Source organism: Megalopta genalis, chromosome 9, assembly GCF_051020955.1.
Source record: "Megalopta genalis isolate 19385.01 chromosome 9, iyMegGena1_principal, whole genome shotgun sequence".
Classification (NCBI taxonomy): domain Eukaryota; kingdom Metazoa; phylum Arthropoda; class Insecta; order Hymenoptera; family Halictidae; genus Megalopta; species Megalopta genalis.
Window position 1 is genome coordinate 13,207,337 of NC_135021.1, and position 12,989 is coordinate 13,220,325.

The following is a 12,989-nucleotide window of genomic DNA, read 5'->3' on the forward strand; positions in this document are numbered from 1 at the left end:
TCGCATCTGCTTAATAGCAATTAGCGGCCACTTGTGGAATAACATTTGTAGGGCTACATGCATACAATAGATTTGCATTATATTTTTACATTATTTTCTTAACCCTTTGCACTCGAAACCATTTCAACCGGAAATCTAAAATAATTTTTCGGACTCACGCTTTGAACGCGGTGCCTCAGAGTCGTCACTCGAGTGCAAAGGGTTAATCTAGGCTTCTTAAGTTATTATATAATTTCTCTAAACAATTTAGTTCCTTCTAAGTATGACATAACTTTTGCTGTTTGTTTGTAGTTGTCCAAACATTCTTTGATGGTATTGTGTGTGTATGTGGACATTTATACTTTCTTTTCTGATATTTTTGTACACTAGACATTCTATTAGAACGTGCCTAACTGTAAAAGCTCAGTGTTACAGTTGTTACAAAGCGTTTTATCTGTTTCAGACACTTATTATTATTCCCTTTACCCTAACAAAAGATTGGAAGAAACTAAGCATGTTGGTGTACTAATTTGAACCTGCCAAAATTCTTAACCCTTTCGCTACTACGGACCACTATAGTGGCTTTCCATATGATGCCACTGAGGTACTACGGACCACTATAGTGACTTTCCATTTGGTGCCACTGAGGTACTACGGATCACTATAGTGGCTTTCCATAAGATGCATTATATTGCATAATGTTATTTCCTCTCATACTGTAAATTAAAGAGCGCATGCTAAGACGTTATAAAATACCCTGGAATACCCTTTATTTATAAATACCCTTTGGAGAAAAATTCATTCAATTCAAACAGCTTAGGTTCTCCGCCGACCGCCGCGGAGTACCGACTTCCGCTGACGATCGCCGTCGCGTAGCGTGCAGTGATGTCGCAGCGCTCTGTTCAGCAGAAGTACCGCGACGGAGAATCCGCCCGTAGCGAAAGGGTTAAAGAAAGAAATCAAATTATGCTTGATTCCTACATCTTGCAACTGATGCAAAACCTTTTTACTTTGCAGTAAAGATCCGCGGTCTAATAATAAGCCGCGAATGAAATTGGATTTCCATATGTTCATGTTAATATTCACAGTCTAATTATTATGGCGGAACCTTGGAGCTTCGTAAGCAGCCATGGAATGACTATCCCGCCCTTTTCGAGTAGGTTTCGCTACAGCGTTCGACGAAGCCAGTTCGGCTAATTGATATCAGTTGCGAACGGTTTGGTAGACGGAACGCGCTTCGCAGCGCGTCAACCGCAAGCCGTAGCGCGTGCAATTCAGCCGCGTAACAATTATCCGACACACTAACTTTCCAACGCAACCCCCGACGGGATCGGGGCTTGAACCTTTTACACCGAACCATATCCGATTGTGTCTCTATACCGCGCGGCAGACGCGCGGAGAATGCATCGTTTAATTAGACCGTCGAGTACGTCGACCTCCTATTAGCGGAAGCAAGTTCCGCGCGACTTTCGAAGCTGCCAAAGTTCGGCTAACCCCCTCCCCTCAACCCTCAGCCGTTTGCTCCGCGAGCAAAGTTGGATACATCGATTTTCAATTTCGTGCTCGATTGAAATTTCAGCCTGTCGCGAGCACGAAAGTTGCAGGGGCTTGATGATAGAGCGACTGTCTAAAGTGACTCGCAATCGACCAGGAATTACGATTCAATCCCATCTCGGTCGATTAGGAACGTTCGGGAACATTGTTTCATTCGTTCGAAACTATGGAAGTTATTGTCAGTAGAAATCGGTTTCCTAGCAGCCTTTGTCATTGTTATTCCATGAGGAGCAGAGTTCGGCATTATTCGGATTGTTTCGAATAAATGTTTGTCTAAGACGATTATCCGTACGAATTGCTTATAGACGAATATTTTATTCGAATAATTTATTATTCGTCATAAATTATTGTATCTATTTATTCGAATCACTTTTTTATTCGTCGTACGTTATTTTAGCAATTTATTCGAATTACTTTTTCACTCGAATAATTCAAATAAATTAAATAACTAGAAAAATTCTTTATTCGAATAATTCAAAATATTATTTTCTTAATTTAATTTATTTAACCCGAGAAAGATAACCTACGTCGCAGAGGCGCCTGCGAAGACTGTTGATTTTTGTTAATATTTCATAAAGGTCTAGTGATTTAAGTTTAAAATTACTTAAAATATAAAAAAATATAATATAAATGCATTTTATTTTTACAATAATGCCAAACCTTTAAAATGACTAGATTAACTTAAATAAATATCCATTGTTAGTATAAAATTGACGCCTTAGAAAAGCATGCGCCTCTGAAGAGTATGGTTATCTTTTACGTACGTTGTCATATGGTTATCTTTCTAGGGTTAATGTCGTATCTGCTTCATAGCACGGAACAGCAATTAGCGACCAATTGTGGGATGACATTTGTAGGGTTACACGCAGTGCAATATATACAATAGTTTTGCATTACATTTTTACATTATTTTCTTAATCTAGGCTTCTCAAGTTACCATATAATTTCGCTAAACAATTTGGTTTCTTCTACGTATGGCATAACTTTGCTGTTTCTTCGTAGTTGTCCAAACATTCTTTGATGGTATTGGGCATTTTTACTTTTTTTCTGGTATTGTTATACATTAGGCATTCCGTTAGAATGTGCTTAGCTGTAAGCTCAGTGTTACAGTTGTTACAAAGTGGTTTATCTGTTTTAGAGATTATGTATTGGTAGGTTGTTTTAGTATGCCCAATTCTTAGTCGAGATAGTATAATTTACTTTCATCTTGTTAAATATACCGTGGGGTTGATAGAGAATATATTAGGGGGACCGGAAAGTTATGTCGTTTGTTTACATTAAATTCAAACAGATAAATATGCGCAGAAACGACATTACTTTCCGGTTCCCCTAATACTTACTCTGAGTTCATGTAGAAGACAAGAATTTGAATGTATGTATCCATTCTTGGTTTCACTTATGCCAAATACTTTTTGTTAAAAATTTCTAAGCATCTTCGAATGGGATTTCAATCTGCCTTAGATCTACATTTATCTCGTTATTATTTCCTGGAATTTCAATATTGTCGTGTTTACTTTCGCAGATGCTTATATGTTGGTGTCTGTATAACTCGTTTTGCAAATCAGTGGTTAAATTGTTAGAATTGAAGGGATCTTTTACTTACTTAATTATGTTGGCATTGTCAATTTTTAAGTTCTTTATTGCGAGAAGAACAATGTAGATACTGCACGATTTCATTAAAAGTGTACCAGAAGTGTACTAAATAGTAATACTACCAAAAATAGACTATGCCTCAATAATCTATGGAACAGATTAAACAGCTCAATCTCTAGACACTATTCAAAATGCCGGGTTGAGCAAAGCGTTGGGAGCATACCACACGTCCCCAATAACCAGTTTACAAGCAGAGGGAAATTTACTACCCTTAGAACGCCGAAGGAAGAAGCTAGTATGTAACTATATATGTAAATTGGCAACTAACCCTGATAATCTAACTCACAAAATTATTTTTAATAAATACGCTATTTTTAATAGAAACCCCACACTGTCAGAATAAACAAAATTCTCAAAGAATTGGACATCTCCTTTCCGAATGTCAAACAGAAATTACTGCCACTTCCCCCGCAAATCATAATTAATCTGCTTAGAGATCGAAGAATTCTTTATTCGAATAATTCGAAAAAGTAATATGGCAGAAATAAATCGATAAACTATGAAAGAACACTTTATATTCTACCAGTTTTATTCAAATCAATTATTTTCCGCGTGAATTCCTGTACAAACAAATACTTATCCGAACAAAAAATTTTATTTGAATAAATCTCTATCTAGATCAATTTTGATTTCATTGAATATTTATTCGATAGTGACGAATAAAATTTGATCGCATTGAATACTTATTCGATTGAATATTTGTTCGACAGTGTGTCGAATAAAATGTTTAGTCTCCATCTTTTATCCATCATCCGAATACAATTTTGTCCAACTCCGATGCAAAGTATGTATTGGAAATGGGTAGATAAATAAAAGTAAAACGCAGTGAATTAAACTTATCCCTTTTAGTTTATTAATTTGATGTACGAGGAAGGACCGTCTTTACTCTCCTGATTGCTCCAGGAGACTGAAGACTATTCACAAAGACGAAACCAAAAACGTCACCTAAAGACAAAGAGCACTCTGTTCTATATACATATGAAATCATTGTTTATCTAATGGTACTCTGGCGAGACTCTCGGCGTCGATTCGTTTTTGTAACTTATATGCTAGAAGAAAAAACTTCTGAGTATTCAAAAGAGAGAAAATAATCCAATAGTATGTTTAAATAATTGTATCGATTTTACATAGTACGCTAACCGAACAGACGAACTAACTTAACTGTCGAAAACGCTAGCCGAGTTTTCAAAATTACTCGAAGCGTCAACCACATTTAAAGATCAAACGCTACGATCGATCCAACAATTCATTAATCCTTTTCACTCGACGATCAAACTGTGTAATCTATCTGCAGACCTCGCACGATGTAATTGTGTATTTATACTCGACTGCGTATAACCCGTACATTAAACAATAAACATTAGATATTAAACAGTGATTCCGAAAACCATTGAAATCGATAAATCACCAACACCACCGGCAGTCTAATAAAGTCGCAATACTCATGGTGGAAATCTCTATCCGTTGTATCAATTACATCCGACGGAACTAAGATCAAACAAAACCTGCTTAAGATCGCGTTAATTCGCACGTGTCCTCGACAAGGTGTCGGCGACCGCGTAATCTCCCGACAACCCTCGGCTTTCATGGCCGCAAACGGATAACGGGAACGTTTAGTGAAATTACCAGGCGGCTTAAATCACACGGAGGAAAGGAAGAAAATTTCCAGAGGACGGTCGTCAATGGAATAAGGAGAACAAATGCAAAGCCGAGACCGAATTAATCGAGGGACCGTGAGCTTTCCGAAGGATAAAGAGAATTGAAACAACGGCTGGTGACATCGTGGTTGTATACGCGGCGTGTTCGGACGGTAACCGGTACATATGTACGACACAATTAAGCCTCGGCCGTGTGTACACCGAGGGTGGCGGATGGATGGATGGTTGGATGATGAGATAGAGAGCGAGAGAGAGAGAGAGAGAGAGAGAGAGAGAAATAGACATAGAGAGAAAGAGAGAGCGAGGGAGCGATAAAGAAATAGATATAGAGAGAGAAAGAGAGAGCGAGAGAGCGATAGAGAAATAGATATAGAGAGAGAAAGAGAGAGCGAGAGAGCGATAGAGAAATAGATATAGAGAGAGAAAGAGAGAGCGTGAGGGAGAGAGAGCGCGAGAGAGACAGAGCGCGGGGGAGAGAGCGAGGAAGAGAACGCGCAAGAGAGACAGAGCGCGAGGGAGAGAGCGTGAGAGAGAGTGCGCGCGAGAGAGAGAGAGAGCGCCCGAGAGAGAGCGAGGGAGGGAACGCGCAAGAGAGACAGAGCGCGAGGGAGAGAACGCGCAAGAGAGACAAAGCGCGAGAGAGAGAGCGCCCGAGAGAGAGAGAGAGAGAGAGAACGCGCAGGAGAGACAGAGCGCGAGGGAGAGTGCGAGAGAGAGAGAGAGAGAGAGCGAGAGAGAGAGAGCGCGAGACATAGAGAGATGAAGAGAGACTTACCTCGAATGCAGGGCGCAGCCACGCTGCACTGTGGGGTAACTAGAGGACACCGGCGGAGGCGGAGGCGGAGCGCAATAAGCCGGTGGCGGCGGTGGATCATGTCTGTGGAGATGGTTATGCCGGTGGCTGTGGGAATAGCTCAGGGAGCCCCGCAGACTCCCGGGCAGCTGGCGATGCGGCGTTGACTGGTCGCTGAAACCGCCAAAATTAAATTCTTTTCATATTTTCTCTGCAAGACCAGGCTTCCCAAACTTTTATTCCATTTTCTCTGCCCTCTCCCGCGGAAAGAAAGCAATTTTTTAAAGCTACTTTGTAACGGATAGATTGGCTAGCGAATTCCTAGCTTCGTAGGAACATAAACTTCGTCGTGGACCTCTACTCTACTCGTTAACCCTTCTCGGATTAGGATTCTTTGGAATATTGGCACCAGGTTTCCGGAGCACCGGCAGCAGCTATTCTACGTTGCTTCATAAATCGCAATATATGTCCAATGGAACAAATCTATTGATAAATTCCCCGTCGACGTATCTCTACAATTTCGGTAATCGGAAATTAAGATGGAATGCGAAATGACGCGTTCCGTAAGCCACGTGTTAAAAGGCGAATATTTTAAACTTTTGGTAAAAAATATTGACTCCGGTGTTTTTTCTTGTGTAACTGACTGATCCGAAAACATTTGTAGATTTTTATTGTGCATTTGTCGAGTTGCAGAAATGTTGCCAGTCTCTTTGAGTCATTCTATGAATTGGAAATTACCGTTTAAAGTGTTTTATACTGATGTACAAAATATTTTTCAAATCTATCGTATATACTGTGTGTTTATCTACAAAACACAACAATCGAAATGTCTAAGTGGAATGATATTACCCTTGTCCAACATTTTCTTAAATTTCGACTACTCTTCTGAGTGTTTTATCGAATATTTTATTGCTAACTCAAAAATTCACACAATTTATTATTTATTTATTTATTATTTATTTTGACATTTAATTGTTTCTTATTGTTTGTTCACCTGTAAACTGCAAGGGAAATATGGGATACTCTCTCGCTCATGATATAACTGTATTGCCTGCATAATATTTGCTGCATTATTGTTTACGTTACGTAAGTTAATCTTCACTAATTTGTTAAAATTTTTCCTATTATGCGACTTGAAGAAAATATCAATTTTTAAAGCAGAATACTTTATCTTAAAATTGCTATCTAAATAATGGACTGTTATCGATTTATAATTTTAATTATTTTTTAATTTGTAATTTTATTGTTTTCAATTTATAATTATAATCCGTTGTGAAAGCAAATACGTCCGAGAAAAGCATCACGATCGTTCGCGATACAGTGATAATTTGGGTTGGGAAATTTGGGACTGGGATCCTTGAATACATTGTTTATATAAACATGAAAATAAGACTGCTTGAAACAGTTCGAACTACTCGATTCTTATGAGCCGCTCGGTTTTACTGTACTCGGCTCGGCTCGAAAACCGTGTCTCGGCTCGGTCCGGTTTTTCGAGCCGCTCCAATATATTTAAATACATATTCCGACAGCTTTGAATGCTCGAACAGAATAACATACGTCTGTGTAGAAACGACATTTCTGCGCTGCAGTCTTACGTAGTTCTCTAGCTGACTGTTCTATTTTCGCAGAGGGCGCGAGAAATCCTCTGAATTTTTAGCGACGTCGGTATTTCAGAACGTGTGACACGAAACCGTACATGGTATCTATCTACACTGATACCTCGTCTGCGATGGAATCTTCTGTGCTCGGTTTTACCTCGCGGAGGTAAGGTAGAACCCTGTCGATCAGCGCGAGATTACCGTGAAAAGGTATGAAAAGATGGAAACTTCGCTATCGCCGAGGATATTTTTAGATTCGAGTCAATTCAATTTGAATTGGTTTAGAGTTTCGATTGCGACACTCTAAAATATATTGACTGTTTTAAACGTCGTCAGCAATCTTATCAACGCATTTCCTCATCACGACTTATCCAATTGATAATACTATCATTGTCGTATAAACGGCTCATCCGCCTGCAACATCGATGATAATCGGAGCATTGAAAGCAACTGGACAATTGTTTAATTCTTAACCTGTCGTAGTGATACATTTGACATGAATAGTCTCAAACCTTTTTTCCGTATGTCAAATATCCAAATGTATCTAAAAATAATCGATCTTTTAAATGTGTTTAATAATAAGAGATACAAAAATATATATATACACACTACAATACTATACTACTTACAATATTATATAATAATATTAGATTTATATATATATCTAATATTATTTTATAATATTGTAATATTATTATATATATCTAATATTATTATATAATATTGTAAGTAATATAGTATTGTAGTGTGAATAATATTATATAGTTGTTAGTATATATATTATATATAGTTGTTAATAATATTGTATTGTAGTGTGTATAATATTATATAATATTATTATTTAATATTATTATTATATACATCTTATATTATTATAATATATATATATCACTACGACAAGTTATAAGAATTAAACAATTGTCCAGTTGTTTTCAATGCTCCGATTGTCATCGATGTTGCAGGCGGATGAGCCGTTTATACGACAATGATAGTATTATTATATATATTATTATCATATATATATATATAAATATATATATATAAAACTTAAAAAATATATATATAGGCCTATGCATTTTAAACGTTTGGGGTTGCATGCATCGTGAATAAATCTGAATCACTGCTCGGAATATTTGCATGGTAAAGCCGGAGGCACAGGTTCAGAAGTTTCCGGAAGCTACAGTTAGAAGTTCGTTTGATCGTTCGCATCGATCTCACAGCTGCTAAATAATTACGCACGGAACGACTCTGCTCGCATCCGGTGACGGCACAGTAACCCACCTGGGCGCTCGAATTCCCACGAACCGGTGTGCTTCAGATAACGCGCCGACACCTGAACAGACCTTCAGGCTCCGATAAAAATACAACACGAAATAAATTATCTCCGTAGCATGAAACCAGTCTGAATTTCCCATGTTCTACATGCTACGCCCGAGTTCGATTGAAAGTACGGCTCTGGAAATACGGATGCAGAAATATCCTTGCTGCAAAAAGCCGCATATTTGTTAGCGCAATATTAAGCGAGATCGTCTTAGTGGAAATCATTCCGCAGATAAATTGATGCAACGAAGACGGAAATTAAACTATTTATTACGAATTCGTCTGAATTGCTTCCCATTGAAATGTATTTAACGTCACATTTTTTTGTAATAAAAGTTTCTTTTATTTGTACATGACAGGCAATGTGTCTAATCTATCGAGTTCTTAAAAATTGTTGATCGTGTACCGAAATGTTGTCGAACACTGTTCTCTGTGCAAAACTGTGCTTGTATTTTTATACAATTATATGTAAATTATTGATGAAATTATTTGCTGTTATTATATGAAACAAAAATGGACAATTTGGGAAGAGATAGGATCGTCTGAGCCTTGTGGCTCGTTTTTATAGTTATCGATTGTCAGCAACTATAAAAAACGAGCCGGATATGTATAATAAGCCGAATATATACAATATAATATATATAATATATACAATATTATATAAAATATATACAATATAATATATATAATATATACAATATTATATAAAATATATACAGTATAATATAAAATATAATATACATATGTATATACAATATCCTCGTCTTCCCGAGTTATCCATTTTTGTTTCCAAGCTGAGCGTTAATTAGGGAGAACTTTTGGCAAGAAATCCAAAAGAAACCCAAAACATTGGGTTGGCAAGAAAGGATTTTCGGTCGACAAACATATACAAAACATTTTAATTGTTTTGCTTCGAAACTGAAATTACTTTCTTGCCAACCCAATATATTCAGAATTGTCAGAAAAATCAATGTACTTCTTTGCTGGATTGTCTGTAGTACAACAGGCGAATATTTTTCTGTTGGCAGTCGTGACTATCACCTTGGAAACCAGTGTGCCAACGTTCGATTTCTATCCTTTTCGAATACTTCACGGTCCCCTGCACCGAGTACGTCCAGCACCGTGACGTCCGACCAATTTCAAGTGCGCGTTACGCGTTATCCGGATCTCGATTTCGCGGCTATTGTTGCGCGCGTAATTAAAACCCCGCGCCGCGATTTGCACCCGAACGAACGATCGGACATTCCGGGTCCCTTCTGACGCGACCTCCCGACCGAGGAAATTTGAGCCGTTTATTTTGAAAGTGGCACAAGTCACTTCGTTTTTAAGTCGATATATTTAAGGGTTTGCGTTTTAACACGTTTAAAAATATGCATGCTAACTTTCGAGAAGATTTACTTGTATTTGTTATCTCAGGATACTGATATATTTCTCAGTATAAATAATTTCGTATGAACATTTAAAAAATCACCACTTTTCATTACGGTAAGGTGAGACTTATGTCACTTTCAAAATAAACGGCTCATTTATTAATCGCTACGACGCTGCTACGCCATCAGAAATAGCAAATCTTACAATTCCGATTATATCGGAGTTGTCCCAAAAACTCATCTTGCTTCTAGAATCGTGGATTTATTTCGCGAAGCCCGACAGAACCTCGATTATCCGATCCTCCAATATCAGAATCGTCTGTCTTCTTTCAATCATTTGATACTTCGACTAGGTAACTGTTCCATTATCTGAACATTTATGTCACTCTGCTTAATATTGGGTTGGCAACTAAGTAATTGCCGATTTGTTCAATGAAATAAAAAATTTTTTTTACTTGGAATGAAGTTTAATCTGTAATGTATTTTCCATTTTGTTCGATGACCTTTTGCCATCTCTCTGACAACTTGAAAATTCCACGCTCGTAGAAAGTCTGATCCTTTTCGGCCAAAAACTGAGTTCAGTGAGATTTTACAGCGTCATCATCATTAAAAGTTTTACCACGAAGGGAGTTGTCCAGGGATCGAAATAAGTGGTAATCCGATGGCGCGAGATCAGGGCTATATGGTGGGTGTAACATCAATTCCCAACCAATATCCATCAATTTTTGCCGAGTGGACAAAGACGTGTGCGGCCTAGCATTGTCCTGCTGGAAAATGACACCTTTACGAGTGACCAATTCTGGTCGCTTTTCCTTGACCGCTGCATTCAATTTGTCCAGTTGCTAACATTCACGGATAATAAAAAATAACATAATAATAATTTTATAATATAACATTTACGGATATCATAAAAATGAGAGTGAGAGACATCTATAACTGAAATCGGCAATTACTTAGTTGCCAACCCAATACATCTGCGTGATCTTCGATTATTATTATAATCTTCGATTATTAACACTCTTCCTCCTTCATCCCGCGATCTTTCTCTTCGATTATTTTCTTCGATACCTTCTGCATTCGTTTATCTGATACTTAGGTTTAAAATCGTTCATCTAAATACAGCAGAATCTCGACTTACATCTGCGCGATAGTCGAGATTCTGCTGTATTTAGATGAACGATTTTAAACCTAAGTATCAGATAAACGAATGCAGAAGGTACCGAAGAAAATAATCGAAGAGAAAGATCGCGGGATGAAGGAGAAAAAGAGTGTTAATAATCGAAGATTATAATAATAATCGAAGATCACGCAGATGTATTGTGTTGGCAACTAAGTAATTGTCGATTTCAGTTATAGACGTCTCTCACTCTCATTTTTATGATATCCGTAAATGTTATATTATAAAATTATTATTATGTTATTTTTTATTATCGATCTTTATTTTTAAATATCTCTCGATATTTATTATTAATCGAAGAGAAAGATCGCGGGATGAAGGGGGCATAATGTTAATAATCGAAGCAAGATACTCGGAGCGATCCCTGCGAACGGGCCAAACGTCGTTAACGCAATACTAAACGTTGTATTAAACAGCGTACGTCGTTGAAGAAAGAATAAAGAAACGTGTTGGCGGACGGGTTGCGTGCTGCGTTATAATTCCACCGGGCAAACGATTTTTATCTACCGTCTACGTGAAAACCGGTGTGAGACCGGAAGTGTCGAAAGGGCTGTCTGGTGTAGAGAGAGCCTTCTCCTTCGCAACGGTTGCATTCTTATCTAATAACCAAACACTTTAACGCCGCGGTATCTTGTCGAAGCCAGATAAAAAAAGTCTCGATAGACGGGCACAGGGGCCCTTCACAAGGGCCTTCGAGTGCTGTCGCGTCTGTTCAGCCTGTTAACAGCACTTTCTCTGAGCTACCGAAGTGGTAAATTGTTAGCCGATACTGTCGCTCGGCTAACGAATTAAAAATCACCGCCTACGTGCTGCTGCTCTATAAAATATTTACGGTTTTCTGCGTGCAGCTATTTTTACAGTTTCAAATTTTTAACACTAGATTTACGTCAAAATGACGGGTCACTAATTTTTTAATGTACGATTATTCATATCGTGAAGATACACTTATGAGTTATTTATCCAATTTATATGTTGCTTACGGTAAATGTTACAATAACACTTGTTAAAAATCAGAATAAATGTCTTATTGTTACTTTTATAAACTAATATAAGCTGTATAAGCTATAATATAATAACTAATAAGCTATATAAGCTATAATATAATAACTAATAAGCTATATAAACTATAATATAATAACTAATAAGCTATATAAACTATAATATAATAACTAATAAGCTATATAAGCTATAATATAATAACTAATAAGCTATATAAGCTATAATATAATAACTAATAAGCTATATAAGCTATAATATAATAACTAATAAGCTATATAAGCTATAATATAATAATTAATAAGCTATATAAACTATAATATAATAACTAATAAGCTATATAAGCTATAATATAATAATTAATAAGCTATATAAACTATAATATAATAACTAATAAGCTATATAAGCTATAATATAATAACTAATAAGCTATATAAGATATAATATAATAATTAATAAGCTATATAAACTATAATATAATAACTAATAAGCTATATAAGCTATAATATAATAACTAATAAGCTATATAAGCTATAATATAATAATTAATAAGCTATAAATAATATAATAGCTAATAAGCTATAATATAATAGCTGTTTTTTTGTGCTCCGTAAATCTAGTGTTAATAAACCTAATTTCAACGTACTCGGGGTTTACATTTTGGAAAAATATGATCATCGTTCCATCTCAATTCGTTGGTATCAAGTTGACACAAAGACAGAAGATCGATATCATGGAGTAATTAAAAGTTAACTAACGCTAAGATGAAATTGACACCGGAACTATCAAACCATCAGAATGATCGGTGTTTGGATTTTTCATTTTACATTTTTTGATATTATAAAAATGCTTCTATTCGAAATTTACGGATTGGCGGATTTGCTAATTGAC

The 12,989-nt window shown here is 36.6% G+C and overlaps 1 protein-coding gene across 9 annotated transcripts in view; it reads right to left on the reverse strand.

Moving 5' to 3' along the window:
* Positions 1 to 12,989, reverse strand: part of LOC117220757 (uncharacterized) — a 376,568-nt gene that overhangs the window by 265,013 nt on the left and 98,566 nt on the right. For all 9 annotated transcript variants that reach the window (XR_004490342.2, XM_076524407.1, XM_033471026.2 and 6 more), the window contains one exon: positions 5,620 to 5,811. Coding sequence is in view for 7 of the 9 variants with exons in the window: in XM_033471026.2 (XP_033326917.2) it covers positions 5,620 to 5,811 (192 nt within the window). In the remaining 2 variants the exon portion in view is untranslated. The remainder of the gene's footprint in view (positions 1 to 5,619; positions 5,812 to 12,989) is intronic.